This window comes from Fusarium oxysporum, chromosome V (genome assembly GCF_013085055.1).
Source record: "Fusarium oxysporum Fo47 chromosome V, complete sequence".
In the NCBI taxonomy this organism is placed as follows: domain Eukaryota; kingdom Fungi; phylum Ascomycota; class Sordariomycetes; order Hypocreales; family Nectriaceae; genus Fusarium; species Fusarium oxysporum.
The window spans coordinates 3,794,255-3,820,293 of NC_072844.1; the positions used below are offsets into that span (position 1 = coordinate 3,794,255).

The 26,039-nt window shown below is 50.0% G+C and overlaps 6 protein-coding genes across 6 annotated transcripts; 4 read left to right on the forward strand and 2 right to left on the reverse strand.

Annotated features, from left to right (window-relative positions):
- Window positions 1-281: 281 nt before the first annotated feature.
- Window positions 282-4,757, reverse strand: FOBCDRAFT_134917 (uncharacterized protein; the record flags this gene model as incomplete). The annotated part of the gene is made up of 7 exons (XM_059607925.1): window positions 282-2,343; window positions 2,402-2,685; window positions 2,848-2,949; window positions 3,672-3,712; window positions 4,171-4,201; window positions 4,231-4,308; window positions 4,512-4,757. 7 exons carry the CDS (start codon window positions 4,755-4,757, stop codon window positions 282-284), a joined length of 2,844 nt encoding a protein of 947 aa, XP_059467249.1.
- A 1,930-nt stretch (window positions 4,758-6,687) lies between these two features.
- Window positions 6,688-9,444, forward strand: FOBCDRAFT_319980 (acyl transferase/acyl hydrolase/lysophospholipase). Its single transcript, XM_031185108.3, has 3 exons — window positions 6,688-7,116; window positions 7,174-7,741; window positions 7,801-9,444. The coding sequence occupies exons 1-3, from the start codon at window positions 7,050-7,052 to the stop codon at window positions 9,026-9,028; spliced, it is 1,863 nt and encodes a 620-aa protein (XP_031040750.1). The 5' UTR covers window positions 6,688-7,049; the 3' UTR covers window positions 9,029-9,444.
- Window positions 9,445-11,222: 1,778 nt separating this feature from the next.
- Window positions 11,223-13,216, forward strand: FOBCDRAFT_293823 (uncharacterized protein; the record flags this gene model as incomplete). The annotated part of the gene is made up of 4 exons (XM_031185110.3): window positions 11,223-11,244; window positions 11,343-11,777; window positions 11,831-12,239; window positions 12,325-13,216. The coding sequence occupies 4 exons, from the start codon at window positions 11,223-11,225 to the stop codon at window positions 13,214-13,216; spliced, it is 1,758 nt and encodes a 585-aa protein (XP_031040752.3).
- A 280-nt stretch (window positions 13,217-13,496) lies between these two features.
- Window positions 13,497-18,702, forward strand: FOBCDRAFT_240355 (uncharacterized protein; the record flags this gene model as incomplete). The annotated part of the gene is made up of 7 exons (XM_059610287.1): window positions 13,497-13,613; window positions 13,660-14,951; window positions 15,734-16,285; window positions 16,706-16,830; window positions 17,331-17,398; window positions 17,462-18,428; window positions 18,623-18,702. 7 exons carry the CDS (start codon window positions 13,497-13,499, stop codon window positions 18,700-18,702), a joined length of 3,201 nt encoding a protein of 1,066 aa, XP_059467250.1.
- Window position 18,703: 1 nt separating this feature from the next.
- FOBCDRAFT_38496 (HotDog domain-containing protein) lies at window positions 18,704-19,929 on the reverse strand. Its single transcript, XM_031185113.3, has 3 exons — window positions 19,501-19,929; window positions 19,267-19,317; window positions 18,704-19,200 (listed from the first exon to the last, which is right to left on the reverse strand). The coding sequence occupies exons 1-3, from the start codon at window positions 19,581-19,583 to the stop codon at window positions 18,843-18,845; spliced, it is 492 nt and encodes a 163-aa protein (XP_031040755.1). The 5' UTR covers window positions 19,584-19,929; the 3' UTR covers window positions 18,704-18,842.
- A 992-nt stretch (window positions 19,930-20,921) lies between these two features.
- Window positions 20,922-22,466, forward strand: FOBCDRAFT_240356 (pseudouridine synthase; the record flags this gene model as incomplete). Its single annotated transcript, XM_031185116.2, has 1 exon — window positions 20,922-22,466. The coding sequence occupies one exon, from the start codon at window positions 20,922-20,924 to the stop codon at window positions 22,464-22,466; it is 1,545 nt and encodes a 514-aa protein (XP_031040758.2).
- Window positions 22,467-26,039: the final 3,573 nt, after the last annotated feature.

A 26,039-nucleotide genomic window follows, 5' to 3' on the forward strand; every position in this document is an offset into this window, starting at 1 on the left:
GGCAAGCTCATTTGATTGTCTCTTATTTTGATCATTGACTTTTTGTATCCTTTTACATTTCCCATAACTCCAGCCGGATTGAACTCAATCCGTCAGGGTAGTCTTCATGAGAGGTCATCTAAGCGAGTGACTGCTGAGCAAGGTAGCGACCGTCACTACTATAAGAAAGGAAAGCTGTATAAAATCTCAGGTCATTTACTTCGTTTCGTCATATCGTTGAGTGCATTGCACTGATTCGTAACATGGGTCCTGTAGTCAGTCACCAAGCGCCAAATTTTTCTTCACTCTGGAGTGTCAACCTCCATCCTGTCTTCTGAAGGCTTTGTATCCATGATCAAGGATTCTTCTGCCGGCTGTGAGGGTTCCAGTGTCGATGTTGATGTCAGAGTCGACTCTTTCTGTTCAAAGACAGGGGGAACAGCTGCGCTGCTGCCACTCATACCCCCAGTAAGCCCGCCGCCTCCCATACCGTTGCTTGCCGACAACCGGTATTCGCCATCAGGCTTACGCTCAATGATACCCTCATCCAGTGCCCACTGGGCCAGAAGGCCATCAACTCCAAGCCTGCCACCTTCGCCTTTCTCCATGTGCCGACCAACATGTTCGGTCCATTCGTCCCACGACGATGGGCCTTCGAAGATGCTCTGGCAGCCTTGCTTTGGGCATGCTGAGCGCTGCGGTGGTAACCGACGCTGAACGAGACAAGACACCTGCATGTCCTTCACATGCGTATCCCACTCAGATTGTAGTTTACTATCGCCCTTAGCAATCGCTCTCTTAATCTGAAAAGGTGCATGCATTCGTCGCAAGTGTTGAGTGAACAAGTCTTTGCGATTGAACTCGTTGCCCTTGCCTTCGGCCGTGCTCTGGGGACAGGATGAACAACGATAGTACTGCAGACATAGATGTTGAGATGCAATATGTCGCTTCCATTCGTTCTTGGAGCCAAAAGTGCTGGTACAACCAGCGAATGAGAACGCACATGGGAACGGCCTTGTATGGGCCGCAGCAATGTGTTTCCTCAATGAAGATGAATCCTTGAAAGGAGCATGACTGCAGTGGTTGCAACGCGTGTCCTGCTTGGGGAGCGACCGTCGTGGCGGCTTGGCTGCTGCATTGGCATTGCGAAGTGTTGCCAAAGGATCATCATTACTATGCTCCTCAGTCTCGCCCTCAGGTCTTATGTCAGGCATTCCGTCAGGAAGAATCGTGCGCGGCCTGTTGATATTTTGAGTTTCGTCGCTTCGATGCCGAACGTGGCTTAAGGCCTTCAACTGCTCAGCGGCTTCCTGCATCTCCGCAGAGTCCTCCACTTCGTCTTTCGGTTTGCCATGTCCACCTGCTGGGTTCGCATACGATGGGGCTGAAGGACTAGTTTGTGGAAGATGCTCCTTTCGCTCTACAGAATTGGGCGTTTCCCTCACGGCCGGAGAATGGAAAGTGATATCGTGACCTTCGTCTCGTCGAACACGTGCAGGCGTTCCATATGCGTGGTCCCTTGCCTCTAGAAGAATTCGGCCATCCTCGACTTCTCTTGCAGATGGCTTGATACCAGAAGAACCTACAAGTCTGTGATACAAGTGAATCATGTTGTGAGAGCTTATGTACCCCAAGAAGCAACAAACTTTGTCGTGCTGCACCACGTTCCAAATGGAGTGGGGCATGGAGATAAGGAGCATTGTCGGCGGTCCAAGGAACATGCCTTCCACGGCGATTTTGTCGCCAAGGGGCGGTGTGCTTTGGAGCCATTGGGAGAAAAAGGACATATCTGGGCTAGCATCACCAACAAAGGTTGTACAAACGAGGACACGGTGCTCTTCAAACCTAAGGTCAACAACTGACTCTGGGTCAATGAGCTGTTCTTCGCGGTTCCCTTGGCCCTCTGTGTCGACTCCGTTCTGTGATTCTGAACGAGGTCTGGTGGGCATTGGCGCAAGAGCAATACTATGGCCCTTTCCAGGTGTCAGGGGCATAAAAACCGGATAATGTGGGGACGAATGTGTATTCGAGGTACTGCCATTCGTTTGCCGGGGAGTCTGAACCAGTTGCTGCTGCTGCTTCAGCGATAACACTTCCTCGTGGAGCTTCTGTGTCGTAAAGGGGCGCCCACTACTGAGCTTTTGCAGCGCCTCGACCAAATTTGACGTAAAGGAGCGTTCTGTACTGTCTGGGCTACGATCGGATGTGCAGGCTGCTATGGCTTGCTTCACGCCGTGGCTACCGGCCATGGGAGGATCCGGTACAGCGCATGTGTCCAACAACAAGAGGATATCGGACTGGGCATCCTCGAACAGGCAACGGACGCCATCCCATTTGAGTTTTGCAGCATCTTCTCGTGCATTACTATGGGAAAGCTGTCAGAGGCAGGAGGAAGAGGACATGTGAGAAATGTTCGACTCACCAAGCCCAAAAAAGCTGGCCATCAGAGCTTACGTAGCCCTGGCCAGCATAGTAGATAATGAGCAGGTGATTGGCTCTTGCGTTCTCGAGAAAAGAGGCAATCTGAACTCCAAGCTTAATACTAGGGTTCGGTACTGTGGGAATGTGCCATCGCTCAGTTCGGTATTTGTAGTGCTTCTGAAACACTTGCTCGAGTGCAGCCAGGTCTTCATCAACAGACTCGTCTTCTTCCCACCTTAATAGTAACACAGAAACGTCAGTGTATGGGTGACGTTCGGTCTGTCTCTGGATCAGCATAGCAGCATCCTGTAGATGCCGTGCAAAAGACTCAAAGTCATGTCGTTCGGAAAGAGGAGCTGCAGCCTCCTGAGCTGGATAATGTTGCTGAGGCTATATCCGGAGCCTGGGTTAGCAAGGACATGCGGAAAGCTGGAAATAAAAGCTGACCGATTCGTGAGGGAATTGTGTTGGCGGCGGCGGCTTGCTAGGAGTCGTGTTGACCTTAGGAGCCAGCTTTCGCTTTTTACTCGAAGGTTCCATCGGGCAAGGCTGTGAGTCGATGTAGATGCAGTCGTCAGCAGGTTAAGCCGGCGGAGGTCATTGATCAATCGAGGACGAATTGGCCAAGGGATCGAGCACGAAAGTTCCTGCTACCTAGTCGTTGGTTAAGAATCAATATCGTCGTAATTTCGGTATAATTGACGTCGAAAAGAAGTGAATAGAGACGGCGAAACAAAAATATACGGGCAGGCGAAGGGGGATTGAAATCGAACGATGTGCGAAAAAGTCTCGGCTGATGAGGTCAGAAGGAGGGACAAGGTAGAGGCCAATGGCTACAGAAATGTGGAAAGTCAAAGCACGCCCACGAGGAAAGAGACACTCAAAGTCGCAAGAGGTGAAAGAAGAAGAAATTGGCAGAGGGAAACAGGTGAGGCTGGCTCGGCGAGGCTATCGTGGCCGACCTAGGCCCAGGTCATGGAAGATGGGTACAGTTGGTGCTAGGGGTTCTTCATTGGCTATTAGCCGAGCAGAAATGCCACAGAAGAGGAGAGCCAAACTGAAAGTGGCGGCCTCCGCCTCCACTTCGTCAGCCTCTCACTCGCCAAGAGCAAGGTCAAGTCAACGCGGACTGTACTGCATTGCATTGCACCTCAGCGAGAGCCGGGTAAGATGGGGCTGTTTCGCCTTGTACGAACAACAAGAGCATACTGATTGTCTGATCATGTACTCACTTTTGAACAATTTCCCAGTATCAGGTTATTTCACCTCACTTCGCTCAGCTCAGCAGCAAACTCGGCTGTCTCAGCAACTCCTGTGAGAAAAGATAAAAGGTAGCTGGAACTACTATGGAGGGGTTGAACGTTGAACTGAGGGGGTTTGACGAATGGAACCAAAGATGGAAGGCTTCACAAAAGTTCTCAGCTGATAAAAGAAGGAGGAGGAGGTAGGAGAGGAAAAGCCTAGATCAGCATTATTTCCAGCGCCTTACCTACCTTGAGCTGCACAAATCATCCATGGCCAGCACAGCTAAAGTTCTCACACAACTCTGAACAACTGCCCAGCCAATCCGAGCCTCATGCTCCATCCCCCTCTATTCTCACAACATGCTACAGATTCACTGAGACGCATGTGGGCTGCGATAAGATTGACACATTGGGGAATGGTCGAGTCAAATCTGGAGTATTTTTTTTTTGGAGTGAATCACTCTCATTGAGTTAACTTCACTCTCCGAACTCTGATAACAGCCTCTACTGACAATGTCCTCATTACCTGACCTACTTATCTCCCCTGTATCGAGGCACTACAGTGTGTGAATTTATCCTAACCCACCAGAACGCTAACTACGACGAGACCAAGAGCACCGAGGCTGGTCTGGGGTCTGTCCTTTGTGGGCCGCTTATTGAGACCCTGAGATCTGTTTTGCAGTTGCAGCGTTTTAGCTCAAGCTGATCAGCTTTCAAAGTTTCAACGGCGCAAGCCCCTCAATCGTCTACACCCAAACACTTGCTATCGTCCTCGGTTATCATTCGATTCATACTTCAATGTCACCATGGCATAACCAAATCGAAAGTATTGCAGCAATGAGTTTTCGGAGTGGAGAAATGGCGCACCCAACTCAACCCCCGGACGAGCCGTGTCGACTTGTCAACACGGCTGTGGACAGCCAGCAACAGCTGCTGCGCCGTGGAGGGCGAGTAGGAGAGCAGAACACGAAACAGCCGGGTCTTTGACGAATGAATGCAGCACCTGGCGAGAGGGCCGCTCGGCAACCTTGTCCTAAGCATGCACAACGGTAACACTGATTGCAGAAGCACAGCCTGTGTCGCCAGTCGTTGTAGACCTTGAGCTTGCTCCATTATGCTCTTTGGCACGAGACCATGCAAGCCGAAGCCTCCAGCGTAGATAGTAGATGTCTTGAAAGTCAATGGATTGGTCGCTCACATATGAGGCCATTGGGCTGCATAAGTGATAAGAATCACTTGCCTCGCAGCCTAGCATCCTGAGGTACGTCTGCAGATAGCAACCACAAAAGCAGAGCCTCGGTGTGGGCAGGGCTGACGCATCTAAACAATCCTATTGTTTGAGATGCAGCACGTATCCCTGTTGGTTCGGCAAAACTCAACTGCTCAAGTTGCATGTGGAGGAGGTTTCGTCTAACTATCGTCTAAGATTAGTAGAGAATAGCAAAGCCCCCGTCCATTCGCTGAAAGCGCGATGTATCCTTCTTTTCCTTTCGAATGCGATGATACCAACTAGTATAACGAAAGTGGAAAGATGCTGACAGCTTCATTTGATACTCTGTAGGGTTCTGAAATAGATTCAGGTGGGTGTAAGTGGAGGCTGGCAGGCTGGGGGGAATCCAGAGCCTGCTGCAGTAAGCGGAGACATTGTATCTCCTCATTCTACCGTAATCACATCAGTTTGCATTCTTGACATTCCATTCCATCTTTGGGTGTTACAAATACTTACTTAAGGAACACAAGGCCAGAAGGATTTAATCTACTTCTATTGTAAGTAACACCTCGCCAATAGGTTGATGAGTACAACAACCGCGTATTTGATCGAACTTCGTAAGCAAAATTGTTGAGCCCCAAGGTTGATTACGAGGTTGAATCCTTAACCCTCGTATCTCAGTCAGAAGATTCTCGACGAAAAGAAAGACCGCGCGTCTCATTCAGCACTCGTGTAAAGTAAAGATACAACCTTGGTGCCGTGTGCCGAAGATTGGGCGTACCGTTCAACTAATCCGTGGATTCCCGTCGAAGCCTAAAAAGTCCAGGTGCACCATGTAACTCGATGGAGGTAATTGTGGTTCTCTTAGGTATCATCACTTGGCTCCCTCATGGAGATTTCAAGAATCGGTATTGAGAAACCCAACATTCCCAATATGGAGACGAGATCGTTAATGTCCCTGATTCTAATAAGAAACCCTGAACAGTGACAACTGACAAGTGGGCGAGGCTCGGTTGCGGGAGTGTGGCGAGCACAGCCACAGTCCAAAGATCTACGCAGCCAATCAGAGCCTACAGCGGACTAACAATTTCCATCTTCGGTCGTTCTATTTCCGTGACTGTAAATCCCATCGAATATGGGCTTTCCGACGGAGCTGCCCATTCCCGTTGATTCGTTTCGTAGATCAAACGCAGGCGATTTATCTCTACAAACCACAAGCCAAGATCATCGAGGCAAAAAAAGCCAAAGCTTTTGGAACACGCCAAGAACAATCGATGGGCCCGTGAACGGGCGGGAGAGCATGGGTGGTTGAAAAGAGAACAGCCAAGCTTACACAGCCACTCTCCAGCCGTCTCGTGTCTGCGAACCACATGGGACGGACGGGATGTAGAGTTTGTATGGTCATCGTTTCAGCCCAGACAATTGGATCTCATGATTTCTACGCGTACTGGACGAGCAGAGAGGGATTCAGCGATCATCATCTGCATCCCCCATGTCCTCTATTAAACGTGCAGTAGCCAGGAGAAATGTCCTGTGTCCAACCACAAGACAAGCCGCTGTCAGGATGTCAAGTGGCGCGTGAGTTTCCAGGCCTGGGCAAGTTCCCGTCGCCTCTGCAGTCAAAGACTCGAAAATTTACAGGGGTCGAGGGGCACCATCTCGCTGTTCCCAGCAGAGGCTTCCAAGATTCCTCCACTGACGAGCTTGACTCCCGCGCAAATCCGAGAGGTCCGCTCACTGTTGCGTCAGGGCTTCCAGGGATGATGGATCCAAAAATGGCTGCCCTGGGCTTCCATGAGGCGGGGCGACCTGCGTTACGTTACGTAGTGCAGACTCTTTAGTCTTGGGTTGTCGCTCACTGCCAGCCAAGAACTGCTCTGCTGAGAACTATGACTATGACTGCCTGGGCTGCCCACAATCTGCCTTACTGTACCTAGATCAATCAAATCTTGAGCTTTCAACTTCTCCAAAACATCAAAGACCACTCATCTTAGCCCACGCGGCGTGATCAGCTTCAACCCTCTGAACACAACCGCCCACCTGATCTCGATAAGCGACAAGAGCCAAGACCTTCTACAGCTCACCAACAGCTGTGCGCGACAGTGACACCTTTGCAAACACCCAGATCGCCTGTATCTCATCTTCCTTTACTCGATTGAAGCCCAAGCCGCAACACAACTACGTCCTCTGCGCCCATGGACTCCGGCGGAGTCAGGAGAAAGGATACTACCAAAGGCCCGCCTCTTCGAGTTCTATCACTCGGTAAGCGCCCGCCAAGATGACGTCTGCCTTGTTTGGTCTAATGCTAATACGCGCCAGATGGAGGAGGTGTCCGCGGTTACTCCATATTCATTATCATCCAGGAGCTTATGCACCGAACTTTTGTCGAGATCGAAGGCCGCGCTCCCAAGCGACACGAAATTCCTAAGCCATGCGATCATTTCGACCTAATCGTCGGTACTGGTACAGGCGGGCTGATCGCCTTGATGTTGGGTCGGCTGCGTCTTGACCTCGAGACGTGTAAGGAGCTCTACGTTCGTCTAACGCGCATGGTTTTCCAGACCGACAAGACTATTGCGGGTATTCCTTATAGGTCAACCTTGTTCAAGGCCAGCAAGCTCGAGGAGGCTATCAAGGCAGCTGTGCAAGAACACACTGTGAAGGAGAGGGAAGGCAACGATGGCTCCGATTCTCCCCTCACCAATCCTCTCAACGCTGCGATGTACTCAAGCGCCGGTGCCCCTCGCCGAAACCAGAGCAATGCAAGCACCGTTAGCTTTAGCGCTCGCAGTCCCGCTTCGCAAATGGCGTATCGACCTGCGTATAACTCGAGATACGGTGATCCTAACGCGCGCCTATACGATCATCGAGAAACCCGCACCAAAACGTGAGTCATCAACCTCAATTGCCTTCTCCCCATGACAGCATCGCTAACATATTTTCTAGCGCGGTAACAGCAGTTTACAAGGGTTCTCCTCGAGGTTCACCCGCCGCTCTTTTGCGATCCTACGATTCTCGAAAAGAACCTCCCCCCGAGTTCGACTGCAAGATTTGGCAGGCCGGTCGAGCCACTTGTGCGATCGGATTGGCCTTCAAGCCCATCACCATTGGTCAATCAGTTTTTCACGATGACGGTGTCGGCACTTTCAACCCTAGTCCAGAAGCCCTGGACGAAGCTGTGGTCAACGAGTGGCCCGGTCGCGAAGTGGGTGTCTTTGTTAGCGTCGGTACTGGCAGACGGCCCAAGGGCAGCGATTCGAATTCGCAGGTGTGGTATGAAGGCTTCTTGGGCGATTTTGCCGAGGCGCGTAGGAAGTTGATCTCCAAGATCGAGGGTTGCGAGAAGATTCACGAGTACATGATGCGCGAGCACCTTGGAAGGCGAAATGTCAGTATTGACGCCTACTACCGCCTCAACGTGGAAGTTGGTGTTGGTGAGTTTGGAATGAATGAGTGGAACCGACTGGGCGAAATCAGCACTGGTACTCGACGGTATATGTCAAGGGAGGCCGAGCAAAAGATGATTCAGGGTATCTCTTCAAAGCTTGCCAAAATTCACCGAGCCAGGATCCGTCACGCACGAGCTCCCGAAGGAATCCCAGAACTTGTCAAGTCAACTTCAACCACATGGGAGATGCCTATGGCATTTGAGCTTGCAGGAGATATTCCAACTACTGTTCCACTTCCTCACAGCCCCGCGAGCCGGTCTTCGTTCGAGTCGGGGTCAGATAGTTTGCATATCCGCAACAACAACCATAACGGTTCGCCACGAAGCTCCAACGAACGAATGCACGCAGAAACGTCTGTACCGCATAACGTTCCCAACTCTCCTCCCTTGGGACCTCGTGGCCCCAGCGCCAGCGCTCCGGCTCTACATCCAGAGGATCGTTTGGCAGTATCATCACCTACACCGGCGCAGTACCGCGAAGGTGTGTCGGGCCAAGACTTGATCGCTATTGTGAGCCCAGACGAGTATCCCAGGCCACCTCCCAACATGGCCGCGCCGCCACCGACACGGATTGAACCGCCGCCGCTGCCACCCAAGACGCCTCTCCCGGAGAGCCAGCAACATCAAGGTCGAAGAGTGCCTGCGGCCGCGCCTCCTTACCCGTTAGACGATGACGAGCCCCCGCCCGTGAACATGGCCCGAAAGCCGGACTACCGGGGAAGATAAGCATATTTTGATGCGGCTTCCTCATGAGATGATCCCTGCAATTTGAGTTTGGGTATGAAAAATGACGTCTCGATTCTTGATACGAGCTCGAATCTACGAAAATCCATGAAATGAGACCTAGAACGATTATGAGACTGGCGTTGCGGGTGGAGGAATTGGTGATGATGTTTCTTGTTTCTTCTGCTTCTGCTTCTGCTTCTGCACGACTAGATACCACCTGGTTTTACTTGGACGCGAACCTTTGAATGTACTTGATGTTATGAAATTGATGGAAAGATGCTGGATTCTTAGCTGTATATCTGTTGGTCAATGTGGCTGTACTTGTATAATGGAAACTAGCTTTTTATTCATAACGGCTGCCTATTCTCTTCGGAGATATGAAGGTTAATTAAAATGACAAATGGGATTTCTTGGAATTTTTTTGTCTCATTGTTTGATCAGCTGGTACTCGGAGGATTTGAGAGCTCTAAGATCGCGGGTAAGCAGATCTTCGATACGACAGCTCGCGGTAGCATCCGGCCCCCCACTGATTATTCCCTGTCGAGGTCTAGGCCTTGATAGATCGTACGGTAGGTAAGAAAGTCGTAATAAACCCCTGTTTGCCTCTGGTCTACGACGAATATTCCTGCGAGGGATGTCGTAGGATTCTTATACGCTCTCTTACGGTGTAACGCACGGTTCGCTCTTTTCGTTATCAGCAGCTGTCAATTGAGACAATGGACTGGTCACGGCTTACCACGAGGCAGCTGAAAGCTCGCCTTGGAGCTAAAATGAGAATCCATTCGCCCATCCGTCGATATTCGCGACTATGCTTGACCGTTTTGGGATAGCTTCACGATTTAACCTTCGATTCAAGGTTGAGCTTGTCGTCTTTAATTGGAGAGTTTGTAGCAAACGTTTCTGGCTAGGGCGTGTTAATCCAAGTTCGAGACTCGGTACGATTGCCGTCACCACGAGAAGAGGTGCATAACAGCATCACCATTGCTGGGTCTGGGTTCTCTCTCTCTCTTCCAGGCAACTTCTTCTCTTTGTTCCATCACATCCGCTAGAAGGGAGGGGAGAAAGAGCAAGCAAGCGTATTGTCACTGTGATCGGCACCCACGGAAAGACACGCGGACCCTGGTTCGACATTTCTTTGTTCTAGTTTTTGCTTGGCATATTGTCAAACGCCTCTGAAGAATTGAGAGTTTCTGTCATCTTCAACGACGGGAAAACAAGACAGGTCCTTTTCTTCGATACTGTACTGGGGGTGACATTGTATCGATATTGGATCTTTCAACAACCCGCGTATCCAAAGGAAGAGAAGAGAAGAGGCGAGAGGAAGAGACTCCCAGCATCCACGCAACTTTGCGCCAGAGACACGCATACTGCACTGCAACCAGACAATCCCTCCCTGGACCAGGCCTGGGAAGAAGGACACAGCCTACAGCCTACAGCCGCCCGTTGCCGCGTTTGGTCAACAGGCAAAGGACGCTCGGCCTCGCGCTTGAATTGAGATTAGATATACTCCCATCTGTTCTCTCTCTTCCTGTCTCTGCTCCTCTTGAGGAACAAACATGGCTCTCAATTGAACCCCTACAACATCGGGCATCTCAGTCATTGAGCCCAAAAAAAAGACACACCCATCTTCTTTTCTCCCTGCAGTTTGCACACACAAACTGCATCTTCGATTTAGAACCAACAACCATCCGCCGCAATCCTGGTTGACCCCTGGCTTGTCGTTGAACCAACAACCTCACTCAGTGTCTCTGACCGGTTCTCATTTGGGAGTGCTGAGCCAATCAATCGCTTGAACGACGTCAAGGGGACACCGAATATTACCAACATAGATCGCCTGTCATTCTCGATTTGATCATTTTTGGGGTATTGCAAAGCGATAAAGGAAATCGCTAAAGTTGTTGGTGGAACGATGATGCCGGTACTAGGAGCCACGCCGATGCAAGTCGCACCTCGACAACGAGCTCCGCGACAAACGTCATCGTGCCTTGAATGCCGTCGTCGCAAGCAAAAGGTGGGTTTTCTTCATTGAGGTCTTCTCAATTGAAGTGGTGTATCTTTGGTCTTTTCAGCCTAATTGTTTGCCACCATAATGTTAAACGAAAGCCAGATAAAACCCGACTAACATGCTTATAGTGCTCTCAAAGTCAACCATGTACAAATTGCTTTCGTCGGTTTCCCTCACCTGAATGTATATATGAAGTCAAGTCTTCCAAAAGGTCAGTGTATTTGGCCTACCGTGGATAAACCCTCCGTCATTGCCCTTCCAGGATCTCTCTTCTACAGCGACTAACATGCTCTAGACATCATCCAATAGCTTCACGTCCTAAACCACCTCTAGTGGTAGATGTACGAGAAGGCCCTTACTCACATCTCAACCCTGCGTCTATCCAAGACGCTCTCTATTATCTCGAGGATGAAAGATCACCATCTTCCTCGGCAACTAGTCCTAGCACATCCGTCGCCACTTCAGCTACACAACCACGAACTGATCTATGGTTACCTTACAAGATTCAGTCATCAGCAAATGGTGACGACGACGACACCATAGCTCAGTCTGTATGGACCATTACGGCAAAGAGCACCACAAAAGCCAAACTCAATTATTCTAAGGAACGGGTCACAGAGATCTTAGGGTCTCAAGATCACGATGAGCGGTACAATATGCTTCCGCCAGTTGATGGCTCTGCAGTGCAGCTAGAGTACCTTCCCATGAAACCTACCAAGCTAAACAAGGAGTTAGTACGCATTCGTAAGTTACGTTTCTCATTTCCGTCTCCTTGTTCACTAATACGTGTGGTCTAGACTTGCAATTACTCTCACGCTTCAAATGCGCAGTAGACGGTAACCCGGATCCTGCGAACGAGTTCATGAACTTCTGGATTCCCTGCACTTTGCAAGATCCCCTCCTTCTCCAAATCGTCTTATTTACATCATCATGCTGGTTGTCTGAAACCCGTTATCTTCCCAAGGCTTTACAATACGCACATAAGCACCAGGTTTATCGGATGCTGAATTCTCAGCTCACGGACCAACAAGCACAGACGAGCGATACTTTAGTCCTTGGCGTTGTCCAGATGATTGCAGACTCTTGGTACTGGGGCGCTACGCATGATTTAAAAGCCCACCTTAGTGGTCTGAGAGGGATGATCAACCTGAGAGGTGGACTGTCTCAGCTCGGTTTGCGTGGTTATCTGGCCAAGATGGTCCTCATGTAAGTTGTTGCACAGCAGTTGCCAAGAGAATGCTGCAGCTGCGGTACCTTGATCTTCGTCATACAAGAATCTGACGTGGTACAGTCACGACATCGTCATGGCGCTCGCACATGAGATCAAGCCATCCATGTATGGACATCCCGGCTTCGAGTTCCGAGATTTTCGTACCATGCCCTTCAAAACGGCCTTCAACACCCCTTTTATTAGCAACTGGCAATCTTTCAGAGAATGCTCAAATTCTCTACAATTACACCCAAGCACTGCTCAAATACTCGACGACATGAGGAGCTTGTTCTCAGCCGTTCTAGCTTTACCGAGAAATCCAAGTTCTGAACACGTCCAAAGGGTTCTCTCAACGGCTCATTGGTTTCATGAGAGGATCCTGGATCTACCGGAAGACACACCAGCTCTTCAATCTCCAAGACCTTCCCAATCATCTCGAGCAAGCTCGATCGAGAGCCCAGGCAGTTCTGCGGGATCACTTAGAACTGACAAGTCTTCATCACCCTTCGTACTTCCAGACATGGTGTATCGCGTTATCCGCAAAGTGTCCTTGATCTACTGCAAAGCAATCCTTAATCGTTCCCCAATCAGCTATGCGTGTTCTGAAGAAGACATTCAAGCGATTTGGCTATCGATTTGGCAGTCCGGTCTGGCAACTTGGAAATCAGTTCTCGGTATCTTCGCATGGGTCATGATTGCCCTCGTGACCAATTGTCACAAAATTGGTCCTGGCCGTCTCATCAAGACCTTGACCATGTCTACCATGATGTCCATCGGGATGGAGAACTGGGACGTCTTCAACCATATAGCGAAGACTTCCTTCAGATTACAAAGATGGCTGGCAGGAGGACGCGATGATACAAACGACCTTATGGGAGGAGAGAAAGTGGTGGACAAATATGGCTTTGGGATGACGGGCGCATTACCACCTGTCGATATACCAGCTGATGTGGAATCATCAGAAGATATTTAAATATGTGCAGGCCTCGGCTCTACAACGCACAAAGTTCCGCCTTCAGTCACATGCAGATACGAGCAATGAATGGTCTTTAAGCGCGGAGATCATATCCGTTTAGATGTTCAATGACGACATGTCTCAGCTCAAACAATTGTGACACCATTAAAAGTGTCAAATACTCGCCTTCTCCTCGAATAATTTACAGGCTGCTCCTCCCTCTCATGCCGCTTCTTACTACCTGAAGAGGGCAGTCCACAAAGTTGTACAACACCGAATTTGGTTTTTACGTGGTACAATGTACGATTTCACTCCACTTCGAGGCAACATACCGAATGGCGATGTTCTCTTGCCAGGAGATGATGGCTATGAGGAAGTGTTGCAAAGATGGAGCGCGGCTTGCGTGAAGAGAGCAGTATGTCAAACGCGTCGACATCCTTCACGATACTCACATAGCATAGGCAGTTGTTATCTTACCGATTAACTCACGAGAGGTATCTGCGGCAGTCAAATTTGCAGTTTCGAATCAAATACCGATGACGGTATGCGGTGGTGGCCACTCATCCAGCGGCGCCTCATCATCCGAGGGAATGGTCATTGACTTAAGGAAGATGCGAAAGGTCAAAGTTAACGCAGAAGCTATGACCGTCGAGTTCGGAGGGGGCTGTCTATGGGAAGATGTTGACACAGCCCTCGAGCGGCATGGTCTGGCGACAGTTGGAGGTGTCGTCAATCACACAGGGGTTGGAGGACTTACACTCGGGGGAGGCCATGGTTTTCTCACACCTCGACACGGTCTTACCATCGACAACCTGTTGAAGGCGGAAATTGTTCTTGCAGATGGGACGATATTCGAAGCATCCGACGACACAAACCAGGATCTGTTCTGGGCTATTCGAGGCGCTGGTGCACAGTTTGGAGTCGTAACTCGCTTCGTATCTCGAGCTCATCGACAAGACAAAGTCTGGAGTGGAACGTTGGCGTACCCGGCTGATAAGCTACCTGACTTGCTGCGCTTTGCGAATGTGTTGTATGAAAGACCGAACCCAGATGGGCATTGCTTCGCATTGGGCATTGGCTTTGGACCTGATGAGACGAGCCGTGTCGTGTCCGCTATCCCTTTATTCCACGGCTCGGAAGAAGATGCCAAGCAATGTTTCTCTGGTCTCCTCGAGATAAAAGCAACAGCTAACAATACGGAGATGATGACGACGGCGAAGACGAACACGCTCCTCAACTCCGTAATGGACCACGGCATTCGACGACTCATGGGCTCAGGCAACATCACAATGCCCCTTGATATCGAACCAATGCTACAAACAGCAGAAACATTCTGGGAATTCTGTGAATCACGCGACGGAATGGGCAAGTCTGTCTTAGCTATTGAGTTTTTCCCAACAGACAAGATTCGTGAGGTTCCCCAGGATGCAACAGCCTACGCCAATCGAGGAGACTACTACGACGCGATGACTTCTTTTGCATGGGAGAACCCAGCCTACGATTCAGAGATACGGCAGTTCAATAGAAGCCTCTGTAAGAGGATACGGGAGACGAATGGGTATTCGGCTACGGCGGGTGGACACTGGAGCAAGGGGCCTGTGGGGGTGTATATCAATATTGAGGCTGATAGTATATCGCCCAAGGATGCTTGGGGCGTAAATCTGCACAGATTGAGGGAGTTGAAGAAGAAGTTTGATCCGAATAATGTGTTTAATAAGTGGCATGGTATTGCTGAGGATACAGCTGGGACAGGGTAATGAGATTGAACAGAAGCCATTCGAGATATTATGGTGAATGAAATGAGACTACCGTCTTAACAATTTGAGCTTGAGGATTATTCGTATAAGCTGGAATATAAGCCGTATTGCATTTCCGTCAAGAACTAACTTATGTCTTCTAGGTCGTGCATGGGTCTTGCGACGTTCGATCAGGAAGATTTGGTTGATTCGTTGTCGCTATCGACGGAGTAGCATGACACTTTTATCTATCCGTACATGAATGATAGCACTGAAATTCTATCTGGCCTGGCCTGATATCATTCTGCTTCAATTGTATACAACAGGCTGGTACTATGGTAGAACATGTCAGTCTTCAGAAAGCTTACCCTAGGCCTCCCCCTCTGACTTGCAAGATGAATAATTCTTTTCTCGTCCCCTCCCACAGCATACTCATACTGTGAACAAATGATGGAAGCTAATGCACTTTGATTCATAATAATTTCAACAGAGTTCAGTTTATTAATCGGAAAACATGCAAAGATTCCGAATTCCATCACAGTACAGGGTAAGTTCCGAGACACGATACGATAGTAACACCACCCATGGTGTTTATAAGACAAGGGATGATTGAGCTGACGCTGAGGAGAACGCGGGGCAATTGCCTTCCACATCAGCTGTTTCAACTCTGGACGGCTCACTAATTGCGCTGCGGAATAGAACCTTCGTTGGACCGAACGCCATGCACCGGCCGGCAGCTTGATAGAGTCCGAAAGTCTCACGCCTGAAGCGCACCAACCAATAACCAACATAAGCGAAGTGAAGCAAACCTGAAGGGATTACAATTGAGTTTCGGCTACGACTTGAAATTTCAAGAATCACTCAGTCATGTTGACGATGATGAGGAGAGTTTGCTTGGCCACCATCGAGAAACGGGAGACGGCATGCCAGTGACGTTAGTGAGTGCGTTCCTAGGTCCAAGTTCCGGAGACAGGAGGGTTTCAAGGTTTAGGTCAACCGCACTAATGAGCGACATATGGCGCGACAAACGTACGGAAGATGCCGCACAAGTTTACGATATGTCATATCTGTCTGTGAGCTTGGCTTGGAACAAGAGACGCTCTAGGCGATGGAAAATGCTCAAGGCTGGTGTTTTGTGGGGGTTTGTGAGCAATGTAGAGGGATCTACAGGGGATTTCGCGGAGGTTGAATGTAACGGTATCGCGATATTGAAACGCGTAAGCGGAATGCCTTGTCTTTCAAGTGGTGTTATGGGAGTTGAAGGGCGAGCTATTGATCAAGGTGTAGGGAGATGGGATGATGAGGCTCACCGTATACCGAGCCCTAGAAGGAAAAGCAAAGTGATGAACAGGTACGAAGCAACATGCCACAGATAAGTCGAAGTTAATGCACTGACTGCATTGCATCACGCACAGGTACTGCCTGTAGGTGTAGCCTGTAAGGTAGGTGAGGTGAGGTAAGGCAAGGTAGTGTAGCGGATACAGTAGCAAGTTACGGTTGTAGTCGATTAGTTAGCTGACAGCCACATAGGCTCTTCGGAGTGAGATCCGCGGCACGGAATAGGCCAACGCTCGCAATGCTTATGTATACCCGATCAGTACAAGTGCATCGCGGTAGTTGAGCAGGGTCCTCTTCTTTATCTTGTTCTTGTTTTGTTGTGTTTCATGGCAGTTGGAGCCAATACTTACAAAACAACAGAGGAGATTGCAGATGCAGCCGATGCATGCACACGCCCTGCCACACCTGAACTTCTTTAGGCAGTTGTAAGCAGGGTCGGATTTTCAGCTTCTCCCATGCGTCTTTTCCCCTTCTATACATGCTGGCTTGGCACGGTGAATCCGTCAATTCTACTCAACTTGGCGGAGAAGAGTCGGGGGTGGAGTTACATCACATACAGTAAGTTACAGCATACCGAAAGTGTCCGACGGAATATTTATATTCAGTGACGTCAGGGGTTTGTAGCGGCGGTGAGGGATGCGATTGTTACCATGATGCCTCTCTGGTGGTGAGTTATTTCCGTGGTGTTTGGACTAGTAACGGTTTCAAGAAGCACAGGGCATTTCATTTCTAGGTACTAATAGACAGGGGAGATGGTAACCTCACTTGTATATCATAATGACCAGATATTATAGAGTTGAAGAGATTTCAACAATACCACGTACATAGAACATTGTAACTTATACTGAATATGCACCTTGGCCAACGTGATTGACAAATCTCTACGTAGACAGAACAAGGTGGAATCGACAGTGGGGGTTCCATGATGGAGGGGAAACCCCGCCCTTCAAGACATCATAACTCTTGTTCTCTCTATTCTCTCAAGAGAACTGCCGACATATGATAGCAACTCATTACCCCCAGAGATAACAAACAACAACCTCAAAATAGCTCTACAGTATCAACAATGGCTCCCATCGGCGTAGCATTGATCGGCGGAGGCCTGTTCGCTAAACAGGCACACATGGTGCGAAACCCCCAATACAACCACCCAATTACGTATGCAGAATGCTGAACAGAGGCCCGACAGCCTGCTATCATGAAGGCAGATAACCTCGCTCTCAAGGCCATCTACTCCCGTTCTCTCAAGTCGGCCAAGGAGACGGCTGCTTTGAACACCCGCTCCGGCCAAGAGCCGGACTTGTACTCGGCCGATTCGGGATCCGGCAAGTCTTTCGACGACCTTCTTGCTCGCGAGGACATTGAAGCTGTTATCATCGCATTGCCCATCCCGAGCCAGCCCGAGCACATCAGAGCTGCTCTCGCTGCTGGCAAGCATGTCCTTGCCGAGAAGCCGCTTGCTCCCACCGTAGCTGATGGCCAGAAGTTGATCGAATACTACCGTGGTCTAGGAGGCAAAGCTACCTTCTCGATTGCAGAGAACTTTCGCTATAAGCCATCGTTCGACTATGCTGCTGCAGAGGCCTCCAAGCTCGGAAAGCTGCAGCACTTCAGTGTACGCGTGTTCTTCTACATGAGTGAGGATTCTCAATGGTATGGCACCGCTTGGCGCGCAAAGCCTGAGTTTCAGGGTGGTTTCCTGCTCGACGGTGGAGTGCACTTCTCTGCAGCGACCCGACAGCTCCTCACAGATCCAGCAGTCGATGTGACAGCCTTCACGACTCAGACACAACCTCACCTGGCACCAATCGACACCGTGAACGCGGTGATCCGACTCAAGAGTGGTGTAAGTGGCACGTACCAGCAGTCCTGCGGCTCCAAGATGAGTACCTCAGTATTCCAATTCGGCTACGAGAAGGGTTCTGTGGTGGTCGACGGAGATAAGGTGACCGTTACGCCGTGGGATGATGAGCCTGTTGTCAAAGAGTTTGAGAGAACGAGCGGTGTGACGGAGGAGGTTGAGGCGTGGGCGAAGGCGTTGGCTGAGGGAAAGCCGGATAAAAGGCAGAGCGTCGAGGAGGCGTTGGCGGATCTCGAGTTTTTGGAGTTGATGTTTGAGAGTGGCCTTAATGGAGGGCAGGCTAAGAAGTATGAGTGTCAGTTGTGAAGGTGAGATTTTGGTGCAAGCAATAGGTCGGTGTGTAAGTCACTGGGTAGTAATATTGCGCCAGGAATATGAACAGGCATCAGATACAGCAGCTAATAGTAATACAAACGAAACATTAGCCGAATAATGTGACCAAATTTTACTGGCTTCGTAAGCCAAGTTTGTAACTTTCTGAATTCGCAGTACTGAGCCTCTTGGCCTTAATGATCCTGGCTTGCGATATACTGGCTGGTAGGCGAATAGCACAGCAAGAAAGCTTCTGACGTTGAATCAGGGTGCTAAAATAAACTGGTCTAAAGTCCTAATAAAATATACTAAGTTTACCTACGCTTTTTTATCACTTAGATAAGAGGTCCCAAGTTTTCTTGCCTCCCCTTGACTGTACTTATGCTTACATATATCCTTAAAGCTTAGCCTTTGCTTTAATTGCATCGTCATCAACGACCAGCTCCTGCAGCTTCTCACGAAGCGTTGAAGCCATACCATCCTTTAGCGGTCTATTCGTCTCACGATCAACATACACCTGTATAAACTCTCCTACCGCCTTCACCTCTTCCTTGCCCTTCTCAAAGAGCGCAGTCTCGTACGTGACGCTAGATTTACCTAGCTTGTTGACACGTAGGGCAAGCTCCGCGACGGCAGGGTACGCGATAGACGAGAAATAGTCTGTGTGGGTGTGCACGCACATGCCAAACTGTGGTGCTGTAGGAGGATGGAGACCACAATTCTCAATGAGGTATGCGTTGATGATGGAGTCGAATCTGAGAATTGAGGGTTATTCGCTGGATCTTGAGATCTTAGAGAGATCGTCGCTTTTGGTCACTTACAAAAAGTTGTAAACGGAATTGTTCATGTGGTCATACATATCATTGTCGTTCCTATTAACAAGGGAGTCAGTCTATCGAAGCGATAAATCATATCCCTTCTACACGTGAGAGATGTCACCGTGACGGTAGACGCATTCCGCAATTTGCAAAGATAAGGTCAAATGATGAGCGATAGTAATAATCCGGAGCAAAGGATACGGCTTTAGCTTAAGCATCAATGAGGCGCAAACTCACCATCGCGTGCGGTAGTCAAGGAAGAAACGATAGTCTTCTCTCTTGCGGGTCTTTAGCTCCGCCGGTGAAGCCTTGTTACCCATTCCGCGGTTCGATTCTCTGGGGTAAAGATAAACGCCTGTTGAGTGGTAATGGATCCGTAGCGTTCTCGACCGTGGCTTTTGCTTATGCCCTTTTCATTTTACGAAGGACTTGTTCTGTAGTAAACAATCGGTAGCGCCGTCTGCGTCGGTGGAGAGGTGTGAAGTCTGTTGGGCGAATTGCCAAGGAAATAAACAAATCAAACAAGAAATGCGACCGAGGTCAATGAGTCTAGACTTTTGGCCCAAGGAAGGGACTGACACTGATGATTTGATCCTTCGACAGTTGCGCGCGATGTGAAATATGGGGTAGCTTTGTAGTCTGGACCCCTTATGTCTCCGATGGTGTTTATGATATTTCGATGAGAAAACAGCCCCAGTGTTTTGAGAATCGGGAGCCGAGGGCAGAATCTCACGATGAGGCAGAATGAATTGAAATGGAATAAGATGAGATCCGAGAAACAATGAATTCCTGGGGTATTCACTTTTGGATGTGTTTCCGAGGTTCTGGGTTGCCCAATCTCAAAATGGAAAAGCCGAGGTTCGAGCCAACTCTTTGACGTACGTGCTGCCCTGAACTTTGAATGTTTGTTCCCAGCCCCGGGAATTGATGAGGCATTCCCGTCTTCAAGAGCGGTTTGTCCGCGCGCGGGGCAGATTTTAGTAGACGGTTGACCTAGATTCCGCGGTCGTGGCAGCTAAGGTCGGGCACTCAAATCCCCTAGAGCACCTGAGAGACAGTGGATGACGGGGAGGCCAGTGCCCCCCAAGCCCTGCTCGTCAGTGGACTTCTAGACTGACCTTTTGGGCTCTTGGGGGGGGAATCTTGAAACCATCTGCCATCACGGGCAAATCACGGCTTTACCTTTGCTCTGCAGAGGGTCGACTCATCCAAAAATGCTCAGACCGCCCGGGGATTAATTACCTAGAACAGGCGAGGGGTCCATTCCTGCCGCATGTCACCGCTCGTTTCTGCCGTTGGCTCAACCCACAGAAAAAGATATCGTCAGAATTTCAAAGACAATGTTTGCCAAGGGAGTCTCGCTAATCCCCGGGCCCACGCATACAACGTAGACATTAGTGATAATTTGTCACTACACATTCTTTCAACCCTTTGCCGAAAAACGCCCTTCTCTTTCACGCATATCGTTGCCTGCCGCACACAAGTTTAAAAAAGCGCCCCGAAAAACGCCGCATCTTCTCCTCGACTGCTGCTGAGGAATGAGGGCTGCTGCTCTTCGCCTCGGCCCGCACTCCTCCGCATTACGAAGATCTAGGTCCCTGTCCAGGGCCACAGTCAGAGCCTCCTCGTTACCCCCTCGCGAAAGACGCCCCTTTGCAATGGCTGCGTCGTCACCAAAGCTCGAGGCTTCGCCCTCGGAAGACAACATCTTTGCGAATTCTTTCCAGGATCTTGATATTCATAGTGACAAGGGTCTTACACCAAGCCCTGCCCCGAGCCAACCAAGCTCCGATCCACCACAAGCCGCCACCAACAACAATAAACAACAAAATCAAAGACGTCCAAAGCAAAAGAAGAAGCAAGATTCGCCAAAGGTCTCGGATTCGGATGAACCCCTCATTACACCGGTTGGAGACCCTTGGCCTCGGCCGTATCACTTTGAGGGAGATGGATTGCGTCGGGTAGTTCCATACCATTTCACTTACAACACACATTGCAAGGAAAGGTGGCGGAACAGGCCCCTCCTTGAGATCTATGAATCTGAATTCAGGGACCGACCACTAGAGTATTATCGGCAGTCTATGATACGGGGAACTATCTTCGTTAACGGTCGGCGAGTCGGGCCCGATTATATTCTCCGGAATGGTGACCTTATTTCTCACACTCTGCACCGTCATGAACCTCCGGTAACAGAGGACCCTGTGCAGATCATCCACGAGGATGAAGATATGATCGTTATCAACAAGCCCGCGGGAGTTCCCGTACACCCTGCAGGCAGGTACAACTTCAACTCGGTCGTTGAGATTATGAAATCAGACCGCGGCCCAGCATTCTTGCCATACCTCTGCAACCGCCTGGACCGTCTCACAAGTGGCATCATGTTCATCGCAAAGAACCCAACTGCCGCAGAGGCGTTGGGCATCAAGATCAAGGACCGCACAGTAAGAAAAGAATACATTGCACGAGTGATGGGCGAGTTTCCCGATGGCGAGGTCGTTTGCGACCAACCCATTCTACAAATATCTCCTAAGCTTGGCCTTAACAGGGTGCGCGCGAATGGCAAGACAGCGCGAACTGTGTTTAAGAAGTTGGCCTACTACCCTGCCGAGGGAGAGAACGACGTAAACGAGCGCCCTAAAACTCCTGAACAGGTTCAAGAGGAGAAACTTCGCCCTTGGGTAAACAAGAAGGGATACTCGATTGTTCGATGTCTCCCTGTTACGGGTCGCACTCACCAGTTGCGGGTTCACCTTCAACATCTCGGCCATCCTATTCAAAATGATCCTATCTATGCTAACCGGCGGGTCTGGGGCGTCGATCTGGGACAAAACGACGCCGATGCGACTCAAAACACAGACGAAGACATCGTCAGCCGGTTGTCTCGGATGGGCAAAGACGAAGTGGCGGAAGCTGTTGCTTATTACGATGCCATGGTGGATAGATATGAAGAGAAGAGGGCCGAGAAGCTTACGGGCGAGCTCTGCGACATTTGCGAGACACCTCTATACTCAGACCCTGGTGAACATGAGCTGTCGCTATGGCTCCACAGTCTTCGGTATGAAGATGCAGGTGGTGCCTGGTCCTACGTTAGCCCGTTGCCTCGATGGGCTCTTCCACCGGAGGGAATGAGTGGCCCAACATCGGTGGGTGGGATGGAGGAGTTGGTGGAGGCGGTTAAGGACGAGAACCCTGAGATATCATGATAATTGCCATTCCGTACAAGCACCAAGCAACTTCAGATGCCTACACTACATACATATTACGACCATCGCGTGGACAACGCCACCAAATAGAACGAGATGGCAACTCGTAGATACATATGAGCAGCTGAACTATAGTACATCTCGGATGAGAGTTGCAAAGCTACCGAACCTATCAGACAAGACCAGCTTGATCCCGCGGCGCCAGGGTGAGGATCCGATATCCGGGTCACCCTGTGGATCTACTATTCGTGACCAGGGTCGGCCTATCCCCGTCAGTAATACAGGCAGACTATGACTATTTAGCTTATGCATGAGGTTCCTAGCCCGTATACACTGGAGGCTGAGCCAAGATAGGGCTTGGCTTCGAAACCCTTGAACATTCTTCGAAATTACAAGCCTAGGGTTTGTGTTGTTGTAATGCAAGGCATGCGACCGATATCTGTCTTAGCTATGGCGCTCGGGATACCCTTCACCCGGGAGCGCGGATTTACAACAGATAGGCCCAAAGTTTAAGGCAAGTCAGTGGTCCACGGTGGCTACCAACGGGCACTTACTAGAGGCTTCGTCGACGCCAGAGGCGCAACATGAAGCAACCAGTACGGAAGCCACTGACAGACTAAACTCATCCCTCACCCTCGGAACAACCAGCCCTCTGGAGCGAAACCGGGGAGGAATCAAGGTCAATGGTTCTCGGAGGATTGGGTCAATCTAAGCGAAGTACCGTAAGTCTCCAACGGGGCAGTAATCAGCCAATATGGGGCCCTCGAAGCTCAAGCACTCAACGCATTCCACAGCGAACACAAGATCAGAACATACAACGGACCCTAGAAAGATGGACCCTAGAGTCGAACGCGATGCCATTGCCAAGAGCTATACCAACCAACAATGACCGTGATGACCGCCTTGGCTACGAGACTTGCGAAATAGCTCAGATAGGGTCGATGATGAGACGGGCCTAAGATTGCTCAAAGCTCCGGGGCCGGAGCCAGAGAGTTTCACTAGATAATAGATGTCAATAGATGGAGAAACAGAACTCCGACTATCATGCCCTGGTGGACGATACATGGGGTAAAGAGTCATGGGGCTATTGTAGATCCTCACGGGGATCTTGGGTCGAGCATTGATTACGTGCAATTACACAGATTGAAGCCTTACCAGACAACTGCTGGCATCCGTACCCATCGTGAGAATATCAAGACAAGACAAGACAAGGCCCCTGACAGGGTTTTGATGAAGCTCATTCAATTGCTTTACCCACTGGACTGGCTAAAACGAAAAAGATCCAGTCAAGTCGAATCACATCATTATGTATCACATCGTGAACTCCACGAAGCATGGGTTTAATCATTGTTGGCAAGGGGTCCATCCTCTAGCACAGCAACGGAATTGTGGCTGGCGAGATATGGATCACAGCACACAAGCAAGCCATGATCGAAGCCTGCGCTGCGGGTGACCATTGGCGGCTGTTTCTCTTTTTTCCCTATTTTCTGGGGTAAAGAAGACAAGTTCATGATTGGGAATTGCTTGCTTTTTTGCGTTACCTTTCCCTTCTCCACGGGTTCGGTTCTCCTCACCCTTGCCAGCAGCAGTTACCAAGTTCTCGGGTCTTGGTTCTTGGTCACAGTTGGTAATGGCAATCAATTCGCGCTGCCAAACTCTAATCAAACTGTCAAAGGGTCCATCCCGCTCAAGCTGTGTGGGATGAACCTCACGATCAGAGTTTTTTTTTTCTCATCTTGAATGCGACGCTGAGCAAGATGGAAAAGCAAGATTCGTGTTGGCGGCGGGAGAAAGATGGCTCTAGTCGGGGGGATGCCCTGCTGGGATGGGAGCAAGGAACCCTTTCAGTGAGACGTCATTGATGCAACGCGACGTTGGAGAGAGATACTGAAAACGGTTGAGAAAAATGGATTGCTGACGATTTCAGCTGACGGACGCGCATCAAAATCAGCTCAGCTTTTCAACTGCCGAGACACGTTGGTCGTCATTGTCAAGAATAGAATACAACAAACCTTGGAGAAGCCATTGTGAGGTTGAAGGATCTTCCACACACGCAATACAGTACAAACAAACAAACAAACAAAATTCTTACCAAGCTTACGTTTGAGGTGCTTCTGAGCAAAGAATGACGCCATGCAGGATGTCTGTCTGTCTCCGTCTAGGTCCGGCGGGACCATGTTCATTTGCTCGGGGAACCTGGCAGAGAAGATTCTTTTTTCCTTCCAAAGTCTCAAAGAGGGAGCTCACCTGCAAGCCCTAAAAACTCAAAGTAACACAAATGAGCTGTCAGCAGCGGCTCACCACGGCCTTGAGTTTTAGGGGGCTATATCCTTAAAACCGCCCTGTGCTGCTATTCCTCCTGGGGGGGTTACTCCTAGCTGCGCCGCAGCATAGACTTTTAGCCCCGAATTGCGACCACGGTTTATTAGGTTGTCTTGCTTTTTCCTCCGGCGACTGCGAAATGTGTAGTTCATTTGTCCGAGTCTATCAGTGCTTTACGAATTGCCACGCTGAAAAGTGATAGACTGAATGCATGCAGTGGAAATGGCTTTTGCGCTTTCAGGGCCGACAACTCCTCAAAGGAGGCATCTTGTCCGCTGGGGACTGACTGAATGCTGGCTCCGTGCGCTGCAGCCAAGTATTCCTGTACTGTACTTACACGGGGGATCTGCAGGGAGTGGATTTCTGAATTGTTTCTTGTTAAATGTTGGCGGGGAATCCGAAGACTGCAGCAGAGATATGATTGATACAGAGGGCCGAAGCATGGCTCCATCTTCATTGCCATGTGCCCCGGCACCTGATCTGGGGATTGGTTCTTGGCTTTGGGACTTGACCGCAAGATGGTCGACGATATGGTACTCACAGATCAAACAAGCAGCCGTGATGATGCCATATGGGGGCGGGTTTGGATCGACGCCGTCGAGTAACAGTAGAGTTAGCATGAAAGGGAGGATCAGTGATACGACTCGCGATAAGCATGACTTGTGCCGTTTCCACTTGATGGTAACGCTCCCACGTTTTGTCCGACTTCTGATACTGTACTAAGGTCAAGGACGAGCGTCTGGTGGTGGTTTACTTTGGCTTTACAGTACGCTCACTTACTGATGGCCCCCCTGGTTCCACGTGCTCCACCGCTACACTACCATCCTTGGATCAACTGTGGAAGAGTCGCAGAGACCTCCGAGAGGTTAGAACCGCGAAGCGCGCTAACTAGGGAGCCGTCACTGGCAACCGACTGGGTCCCCTCACACCCTGACCCCGACTCCGACTACGCCGGATATCGGCTAGGTTAGAGGGATGAAAGTCTAATCCTGCAGGGGTCATAGGCTACGACAGTGCATAGTGGGTAGTGGGGGGGAGAGCGCGGCAGGGATGGGCTCTCGATTCAGTGCTGCAGAGTGTCATCTTGGTGCCCTGGGACTTGTCCATTTTCCACGCTTCTGGGGGAGCTTCCTTGAGGGCCACGCTACGCTACAGTGCAGTACACCATGAGTTACAGTACCTTGCTCCATGTTCAGGTTCAAATTCAAGTTCAAGGTCAACAGTCAACCCTCTTCAAGGTCCAACCATCTA